Raw genomic sequence first — 10,189 nt, 5'->3', positions numbered from 1 at the left:
GCGCTGGTCTGAGGCTGCTGTGTGGAGAGCAGACTCCTGGGCTCAGAGCAGCCTGGTGCTCACAGGGGCTCAGCGCTGGTCTGAGGCTGCTGTGTGGAGAGCAGACTCCTGGGCTCAGAGCAGCCTGGTGCTCACAGGGGCTCAGCGCTGGTCTGAGGCTGCTGTGTGGAGAGCAGACTCCTGGGCTCAGAGCAGCCTGGTGCTCACAGGGGCTCAGCGCTGGTCTGAGGCTTTGCCTCCTGCAGGGCACTGCAGCTGTCTGAAGTGAGCTGTCGGCTGGCTGGCAGATTTCATACGAGTATCAGAGAAGACAAGCACTCAGACAGAACTCCGCACACCCCAGTCACCCCCTCCCCACAGATAGAAACTGCAAGAGCTTTACAAGCCAAATCAGGGCAGCTGACAGCGAGGGGGGGGAGTCAGGTGGGGTGTCATGGGGCACCAGTGCACAGACACTGCTCTGAGGACAGCTTTGTGCTCCTAATTCAATTTTATTTATTTATATGTATTAATTTATTGTGAACTACTTGGGGAAACTGTAAACAAGATGTTCTCTTGGAAAAATGGGGTGTAGGCAGCAGACAGGTGAACTTTCTGAATACAGTGGAGAGATGGAGAGAACTGGAGAGGACTGGGAGACAGAGGAGGGACTGGGAGAGAGAGAGGAGAGAGGCAAGAGGGGCTGGGAGACAGAGGAGAGGGACTGGGCGAGAGAGGAGAGAGAGAAGAGGGACTGGGAGAGAGAGGAGGGACGAGGAGAGAGAGGAGGGACTGGGAGAGAGAGGAGGGACTGGGAGACAGAGGAGAGATAGAGGAGGGACTGGGAGAGAGGAGGGACTGGGAGAGAGAGAGGAGAGAGGGAAGAGGGACTGGGAGAGAGAGGAGAGAGAAGAGGGACTAGGAGAGAAGGGAAAAGAGAAAGGTAGGGGCTGGGAGAGGGACAGAGAGGGAGACACACAGAAGGTGAGTGTGCTGTGCTGTGTCTAAAGGGATCCTATAAGTATCTCCATGCTGGAGCTTAGCAGTAGTGAGCACATGGTCACAGCTTGACACAGTGTGTCCAGCATTTCTTCATCATCTTCATCAGTTCAAAGAAAAACAAAGACAAGCAGATGAGCGTGGGTTGACAAGACCACTCAGACACTCAGAAAGCTGCGAGTTCTGGGGATGGACACGCTGCAGGCACATGTGTTGCGGTATCTGGCCTGCAGGGGGCGATCTGTGCCTCAGCAGAGACTCCGCACATCTGCAGCCACAGAAAGGGACCAGCAGGGTTTCAGGAATGTGACTGCACTGCGCTCTGCTTTCCCATCACACTCCACAGACACTGTGTTGCTACAGAGGATTAACTGCTGTGTCTTAATCCATGACCGAAAAAACAAAGAAGCTTTCATCTTATAAACAAGGTTAAAACTATTAAAACAATTTCTTTCAGACATACTTCCTTCTTCCTCTGTGTATCTGTCTACCTAATCTACAATAAAAAGTAAAAGAAAAAACTAAAACAAGAACATACAGAATAAACTATAGGGCAATCAGATATAGGCCCTAGTAAAAGGTGGGTTTTCAGTTAAGGTGTTTCCGGAAGGCATTCCATACCAATGAAGCAGTGCCAGAAAAAGCACAATCTCCTAAAGTCTGAGATTTAGTCCTGGGGACACTGAGCAGAGCCTGCAGGAGGGAGTGTAGACATGGAGGAGCTCAGAGGTGTATGACGGAGCCAGATTGTAACCTTAGAGCCTTGAAAGTCAGTAACAAGATCTTATATTGAATATATGACTTTATAGGAAACCAATGTATAGAGACTTAGGTATAGGAGTAATATGCTGCCAGCATCTGGTGTGAGTTAGTGGTCTATCTGCAGAGTTTTGGACAAATTGCAGCTTACTGAGAAGAGTATTAAGGAGTTGCAGAAATCAAGCCTTCTTGTTCTAAATACGTGAATCCAGCACTCAGCATCAGACATTGGTGGAAACTGCCCAATATGGGCAATATTTCTAAGGTGAAAAAAATGTCCTCATTAAATTTTTCAAGTGGGGCTCAAAAGACAGGAGAGGATCGGGCGTGACTCCCAGATTCCTGACAACGTCTGGAAGCCGGCAACCTTTACTGTGAAGCTCTTGCGCATGATTGACTGGGACGTGGGGAATTTAGGAGGGCCAAGGCCAAGGAGGAGTGGAACCAGTTAAAAACAGAACCACTGATAGACAACAATGTCTGCAAGCACATGAGCAACACTGAATGAGCTACTTATCAAAAGCTGCATTAAGTCTGAAGAGCATAAGAATAGTTATAGCCCCCAAGTCAGACGCAATAAGTAAATCATTCACAACCTTGACAAGAGCAGTCTCAGAGCTATGATTAGAGCTAACACTGGACTGGAACAGTTCAAACAGATCATTAACTATCATGTGAGCCTGTAATTGAAGTGCAACCACAGGTTCTGAAACCCTAGATAGGAATGGTCATTTGGAAAGTGTTCTGCAGTTCATGGATCAGAATCCAAGCCAGGATGCTTTAGTATTGGAGTGGCTGATGCAGTCTTGAAATTAAAGTTGAAGTTACCACACCCATGGAAAGGGAACAGTTGATGGTGTTGACAATTAATGGGCAGATGACTGGAGGGCAAGTTTTCAGTAAAGATGTAGAGGTGGGATCTAGGCAACAAGAAGTTGTTTTGCGGCTGTTGATCATTTTTGTAAGTTGATCTGAACTAAGTAGGCCACATTCAGAAACGTCTGGTACAGAGGGAATGTCAATGGAAAAGCTAGGGCTCAGACAGTGGTCCAAATCAGGTACCTAAGAACAATCACAGGCAAGAGAAGCCTTCCGGTCCACTGAGCCCAACTGGGCGACAGTACTTAATTGATCGGAGGATGATCTCATCCAGATGTGTCTTAAAGGAAACCAGGGTATCAGGGTAGCTTGTCCCAGACCCCCACCCTCTTTTGTTAAAGTGCCTCCTGTTCTCACTTTTGACTCTGTCAGAGCCTGGTGAGCACACCCAGAGCACTCAACACACGCTCATCTGCACAGTTCTCCTGCTCAGGGACAAAAACACACTTTGCTTCTGTTTTGTTCTGTTCTGCTTCTTTGTTTCTGGTTGACATCACAGCTGATTTTGCTTCTTTAAACGTTCACAGTGATTTTCTGGAAGAGGAATGGAACAGAACGCCTTTGGCCCCGGAGCAAGGAGCACAGACAGTGCTTCTGTTCTCACAGTCACTCGGTCTGTCCCAGGAGGAGCAGGGAGCAGCCTGCCTGCTGGAGCTGAGGGCTGACATACCCCACCAGAGGGGACAATCAGTGTCTCCAGGTACACACCAGCCACGAGCCTGCCCTCGCTGCAGGGGTAAGCTTTCCAATAATGTAAGCCTGGGATTGCTCTCTGGAGTGCAGAGACTAGAGAAACACAGAGAGAGAGAGAGAGAGAGAGTGCCCCCTACTGGTAGACCAGCTGTCCTTCCCACAGGGAGCAGGGGACAGCCACTGACAGCCCAGGCCTCTCCAGCGGTGTGGTTCCTCTCAGAGGGTCGCTGGCCGGTCGCCTGTCAGCAGTGCTGGGGCTGACTGTGTTATAACTCCATTAACACACTCCACAGAGAGCTCTGCAGGTGCGCACAGCAGGCTCATACCAAAGGGCAACATTCTACACCAAATCCTATTAAGACGTGCTGACAGCTAAGAGACTAATTTTGATTTTAATTCCTCCTAATGTTGGCATTTTTGTGTTTCTTGTGTTTCGGAGCTGGCAGTCTGGGCAGGGCTCTCTCTCACCGCTGGTTATGGGGGGTTTAGTAGGGGCTGGTGACCTTGTCTTTACTGTAGTGAATCTGCAACCCCTCTCTCTCACTCGCTGACAGACTGTAGAGGCCCTTCTCTGCCAGGAACACAGAGACAAGACACCAGCAGCTCTCTTCCACCTTCCTGTGTGGAGAGACTGAGGCCTGTGGTTGGGACAGAGCAGGGACTCAGGACAGACTTCACACCACACTGCTCGCAGCTTCTGTTTATTTGCAAAGTGAGGCAAAAATAATTCATGGATTTTAAAACAAGTGAGCCCACCGTGTCTTAGTCACATTAGTCAGATGTGTCCAGATGTGTCCAGGGTGTCTAGTGTCTTTTCAGGTGTGTCAGTCAATGTCCAGGTGTGTCCAGGGTGTTCAGTGTCTCTTCAGGTATGTCAGTGAGTGTCCAAGGTGTTCAGTGTCTCTTCAGGTATGTCAGTGAGTGACCAGGTGTGTCCAGAGTGTCTTGTGTCTCTTCAGGTGGGTCAGTCAGTGGCCAGGTGTGGCCAGGTGTGTTCAGTGTCTCTACAGGTGTGTCAGTCAGTGTCCAGGTGTGTCCAGAGTGTCTTGTGTCTCTTCAGGTGGGTCAGTCAGTGGCCAGGTGTGGCCAGGTGTGTTCAGTGTCTCTACAGGTGTGTCAGTCAGTGTCCAGGTGTGTCCAGAGTGTCTTGTGTCTCTTCAGGTGGGTCAGTCAGTGTCCAGGTGTGGCCAGGTGTGTTCAGTGTCTCTACAGGTGTGTCGGTCAGTGTCCAGGTGTGTCCAGAGTGTCTTGTGTCTCTTCAGGTGGGTCAGTGAGTGTCCAGGTGTGGCCAGGTGTGTTCAGTGTCTCTACAGGTGTGTCAGTCAGTGTCCAGGTGTGTCCAGAGTGTCTTGTGTCTCTTCAGGTGGGTCAGTGAGTGTCCAGGTGTGGCCAGGGGTGTTCAGGGAGTCCAGGTGATGACCCGGATCGCAGTGGCGGCTGCACGGCTGATAATTTCGTTGGCGTCATGGCGACGGGTCTCTAGCAGCTCCACGTGGCCCAGCAGCTCCTGCCGTGCGGGAGGGGCTTCTGCCAGGGCGGTGAGGGCGCGCAGGGCATTGGCGCACACATCAGTACGCAGGCTGCTCACGAGCGCCAGGAGGGACCTGATGGCACCTGCCTGCAGGGCCAGATATTTCCCTGCCAAGACAGTAAAGAGACAGGAGTGGGTGTGAGAGAGAGGAGAGAGACAGGGAAGAGACAGGAGAGAGACAGGAGAGACAGGAGAGAGACAGGAGAGACAGGAGAGAGACAGGAGAGACAGGGGAGAGAGAGGAGAGAGACAGGAGAGAGACAGAGGAGAGACATGAGAGAGACAGGGGAGAAACAGGGGAGAGACAGGAGGGGGCATGAGAGAGAGGAGAGAGACAGAGGAGAGAAAGGAGGGAGACAGGGGAGAGACAGGAAAGTGACATCAGAAAGACAGGAGAGAGGAGAGATACAGGGGAGAGACAGCAGAGAGACAGGAGAGACAGGGGAGTGACATCGTAGAGACAGCAGAAAGACAGGAGAGAGACAGGAGAGAGACAGGAGACATGAGAGAGACAGCAGAGAGACGGGAGAAACAGGAGAGAGACAGGAGAAACAGCAGAGAGACAGGAGAGCAACAGGGGAGAGACAGTAGACAGGAGAGAGACAGGGGAGAGACAGGAGAGAGACAACAGAGAGACAGGAGAGCAACAGGGGAGAGACAGCAGACAGGAGAGAGACAGCAGAGAGATGGGGGAGAAACAGCAGAGAGACAGGAGAGACAGCAGAGAGACAGGAGAGCAACAGGGGAGAGACAGTAGACAGGAGAGAGACAGCAGAGAGACAGGGCCAGCAGGTAAAGGAGACGCAGCTGGGAGTGCTCCTGAGACAGGTGCTCTGCCTACCCTGCGTAGTGATGGCCGCGTTCATGAGCGAGCCGGCGGCGCTGGCGCTGACGTCAGGGTGGCTGTCACTCAGCAGGCCCACCAGCACGGGGATCACGCCCTCCTCGCACACTCGCACCTTCCCCTCCAGAGGGACACTGCCAGGAGCACAACCAGAGGACCTGTCACAGCGCAGGCCGGCCGGGCTGGGGTGGATCACACACGCCTCACACACAGGCAAGCTGAGCTCTCTCACACAGATACACACACTCTCTCACACAGATACACAAATACACACACTCTCACAGATAAACAAATGTACACACTCTCTCACACACATTTATACACAAATACACACACACTCTCACAGATAAACAAATATACACACTCTCTCACACACATTTATACACAAATACACACACTGGCAGGCTCAAGAGGGAGTGGCAGTTACAATTACTGCCACTAGAGGCCACTATACAGTTACCAGTTCCTTGTAAATAGCCACACCAGAAGTCACTGACTTGGTTAAGTGTGGGGAAAATTCACATTCTCTCATGGGTGAAAAGGGTGTGCCAGAGGGAGGCTGCCTTTTTGTTTTAAGTACCACAGAAAAAGAACCACAATCAAGATGCCCAGATTTCGCTCTGTGGCCTGAGTGCAGATTGCTGGGACCGATCCTTGAGGCTAGGGTGTGTGACACACACAGGGACACAAACACACACACACCCTCTCACACACTTTCTCTAACTCTGCTCCTCCTGGCCTCAGGGTGCGGTGAGTTCATAAGGTCATCTGTTACAGACCCACAAAGAGCAGTCATACTGCTCCAATAAAGAGACCAATTAGTTCATGTAGCCAATTAAGAGTGGAGGGTGAAGGAGTGGAGGAACAGCGGCGTGCTTTAACCCCACAAGTCAGCTGAGAGCAGGCTCACAGCCCGAGTCGGGATCACCGCAGTGAAGACCTGAGGCCAGAACAACCAGGACGAGCGCGCGGGCACTGACCTCAGGCCGATCATGGCCCTGGCGGCCCGCTGGCGGATGCCCACAGAGGGGTGGGCCAGGCAGTCCCTCAGCGCCAGCACGGCATCGCTGGCCAGGGCGGCCAGGGCGTCCACGCGCAGGCAGGCGGTCAGCGTGTCCAGGATCAGCTCCTGCACCTCCTCACACTCCTCCTGCAGCTTCAGGACAAGGCGCGGCACCAGCCCCGCGTCCACGATGCTGAGCGCTCCTGCACAGATGGGAGGAGAGAGACGGAGGTGTTCAGGGAGAGCAGGGGAGGGCAGAGCACTGACACCCTCACCAGGGAGGAGGGCTCCTCTCAAGGGGCACAGGCCATTTGCATTCTCGTCTACTCAGCAGCTGGGCCACGCAATCCATTAAGGTCCAATTAAATAACGAAGGCTCAACCAAGCCGTTAACGTACTGTTGGATCACTGCCTTCTATGGAAAGAGCGAGAGCTGTGGGCGGAGCTGGTCCTTTCTCCCAATGGGAGCCTCTGAGGAGCGCAGCAGTGCAGTCTGCGTGTGGCCCTGCGTCCTGGCTCCACTCCACTGTCCTGAGCTGTGTGCTGGGTGAAGGTGGCAGCAGGAGAGGCCTGACCCCCATGAGCCCTGCACACAGCTGCAGTCTGACAGCAGCTGGCCAAGTCTGCCCGACTTCATAGCTGCGCTCAGCTATAGATGTTTCTCTTGCTCGTTTACAAACCCGAAGAACTGCCAGCCCTGGTTGCTGGTGGACAGGCAGATCGGGAGACCAGCGAGAGACCAGCAGACAGACACTCAGCTGTGTGACGGGGAGAGGGGTGGTGCTGTATGGACCGGGGGCTGGTCACTGCTCTCGGTTGTAGGCCAGTTAACACAGCGACAGCCCCATGGCCGTAATCGCCTCTCAGAGGTCTCACACAGACAGCAGGACACCACACTCCACCATCAGCAACATGAAAAATTAGAATATTCTTCAGGACATCTGTAGTTATTCACTGAAAGGATGACACATTTTTTAAAGAGGTTCATATTCCTGTCAAAGCTTTTCCCATAATTCAGTTTCAGCTGTGTCCTGGATGTGCTGTTCTATTTCCTGTCTGAGACGCTGCTGTTGTTCTTCTGTAAAGCCTTTGATTAGTTAAAATCCTGGACAGGCAGACATGGTGTGTAGGGCGAGTAATGAGTTTGGTCTGAGGAGGGTCAGTCAGCTCTCTGTTGTGTGGACAGTGAGGGGGAGAGTGTACTGTATATCCTCCCAGCCTGAGAAAGATGTGTATGACTGAGAGAGAATAATTCACTGTGTTGAAAACTAGGTCAGAGAGATGGGAGGCAGGCAAGCGTGCAGAGAACACACAGCCCCTCTCCTCATCTCCAATTAAACACTAAACACCACTTCCCCCTCTCCCCTCTAGATCCCTTCTCCTCCCCTGTTTCTCCCTCTCTCTCTTCACCCCCAGTCTCTTCCTCTGCTCTGTCTCAGACGTATCGTGCTGTGTCCTGCGTGTCTGTTTTAGACGGGGCCTGCTCACCACACACTGAGGCCGGGAGAGACAGAAAGCACAGAGTATCTGGGACAGCAGCCACACAGATGCACAGACACACAGGGCAGGTGGAGAGAAGATGGACAGATAGCTTACATGGCACCGGCACCTGGAGGATTCTAGTGAAATCTAGGCAATCCCACTGTGATTGGAGCTGGGTCCCCATCAACAGCAGCAGAACTATGTCACTGCATGTGTGTGTCAGCCAGGCCAGCTGATCTCAGTAAGGAATCTGCCTGGAGATGGTCAGTCTCTGTGCGTCTCCTACAGCGTTACAAGTACTCCATTCACCCTGTGTTTCTGCTGTGCCCTGAGCACAGCTGTGTCAGGAGAAAACAGGGCTGCCTTGCCAGGTCATGAGAGACAGGGAGAGGCAGGACAAGGACAGAGAGTGAACACGATTACTGCTACTTTCAAGCTCTATTAGTCCTCAAAATCAACTTAGACCATTAGCCTAAAAGGCCAGGAGCAGAAACACAGTGCAGCACAAAATTCCCGAGCAGTAGAGAGGTCGAAGGGACAGAACAAAGCCCTGTCTGGTCTACTGCCCGGCCCCCGCAGGACTGCAGGACTACAAAGACTGCAAGTACAGAGCTACACTATAAACACCAGGGTGACAGAGTACTCCAGAGTGAGAGAGTACAGAGCTACACTTTAAACACCAGTGTGACAGAGCACTCCAGAGTGAGAGAGTACAGAGCTACACTACAAAAACACCAGGGTGACAGAGCACTCCAGAGTGAGAGAGTACAGAGCTACACTTTAAACACCAGGGTGACAGAGCACTCCAGAGTGAGAGAGTACAGAGCTACACTACAAAAACACCAGGGTGACAGAGCACTCCAGAGTGAGAGAGTACAGAGCTACACTTTAAACACCAAGGTGACAGAGCACTCCAGAGTGAGAGAGTACAGAGCTACACTTTAAACACCAGGGTGACAGAGCACTCCAGAGTGAGAGAGTACAGAGCTACACTACAAAAACACGAGGGTGACAGAGCACTCCAGAGTGAGAGATTACAGAGCTACACTATAAACACCAGGGTGACAGAGCACTCCAGAGTGAGAGAGTACAGAGCTACACTACAAAAACACCAGGGTGACAGAGCACTCCAGAGTGAGAGAGTACAGAGCTACACTTTAAACACCAGGGTGACAGAGCACTCCAGAGTGAGAGAGTACAGAGCTACACTACAAAAACACCAGGGTGACAGAGCACTCCAGAGTGAGAGAGTACAGAGCTACACTATAAACACAAGGGTGACAGAGCACTCCAGAGTGAGAGAGTACAGAGCTACACTTTAAACACCAGGGTGACAGAGCACTCCAGAGTGAGAGTACAGAGCTACACTATAAACACCAGGGTGACAGAGCACTCCAGAGTGAGAGAGTACAGAGCTACACTATAAACACCAGGGTGACAGAGCACTCCAGAGTGAGAGAGTACAGAGCTACACTACAAAAACACCAGGGTGACAGAGCACTCCAGAGTGTGTCCACTGCTCTCCAATCCCTGCAGAGCGCGAGTCGGCCCATCAGGATGGGGGAGGCTCTGCTATGGATGGACTGTTCGGATCCGCGGAAGTGTGGACAGTCTTGCGATGCTTGCCCTGAACCCCGCCCCCCCAGGCGCTCTGTGTGACTTGCAAGAGACACTCGCACACATTCACACAGACGAGGATGACGATCACATGTGCTTTCATTCAGTGCTGTTTTTCATCATGTTGATCCTCAAAGAGGTTCATTGTCCAGCCCTGAGTGTCGGCACGCAATGCAGCGCCTCTCTCTGTCTCCCTCTCTCCCTCCCGGAGTCACAAGATGTTTGGGCGGGGCCGGGGCCAGGGCGCAGAACTGCCCCAGTGGCGCGACGGACACTCGGACACTCGGACACTCGTGCACATGGCCAGCACTAGTGGACAAGCCCTGGTACGAGTGAAGACTCACTGTGGTAAACATCCATTAGTGCACAGTGTTAAATTCAACACCTCCAAAACACCATTGGC

The 10,189-nt window shown here is 52.3% G+C and overlaps 1 protein-coding gene across 1 annotated transcript; it reads right to left on the bottom strand.

The window, feature by feature from the left end:
- Positions 1 to 4,708: 4,708 nt before the first annotated feature.
- Positions 4,709 to 9,889, bottom strand: LOC148818845 (radial spoke head 14 homolog). The gene is made up of 4 exons (XM_088935932.1): positions 9,796 to 9,889; positions 6,665 to 6,890; positions 5,682 to 5,818; positions 4,709 to 4,947 (listed from the first exon to the last, which is right to left on the bottom strand). Exons 1-4 carry the CDS (start codon positions 9,887 to 9,889, stop codon positions 4,709 to 4,711), a joined length of 696 nt encoding a protein of 231 aa, XP_088792058.1.
- Between the last annotated feature and the right edge of the window lie 300 nt (positions 9,890 to 10,189).

This window comes from Atractosteus spatula, chromosome 17, assembly GCF_055471065.1.
Source record: "Atractosteus spatula isolate fAtrSpa1 chromosome 17, fAtrSpa1.hap1, whole genome shotgun sequence".
In the NCBI taxonomy this organism is placed as follows: Eukaryota; Metazoa; Chordata; class Actinopteri; order Semionotiformes; family Lepisosteidae; genus Atractosteus; species Atractosteus spatula.
This window is presented reverse-complemented; position numbering and strand designations above follow the sequence as displayed.

Coding starts and splice junctions, on each gene's coding strand:
- LOC148818845 (XM_088935932.1), bottom strand. CDS start 9,889: ATGAAAGCACATGTGATCGTCATCCTCGTCTGTGTGAATGTGTGCGAG. Junction 6,891..9,795: donor CTGGGGGGGCGGGGTTCAGG/GCAAGCATCGCA, acceptor CCATCTGTGCAG/GAGCGCTCAGCATCGTGGAC. Junction 4,948..5,681: donor CGCGGCCATCACTACGCAGG/GTAGGCAGAGCA, acceptor CTGTCTTGGCAG/GGAAATATCTGGCCCTGCAG.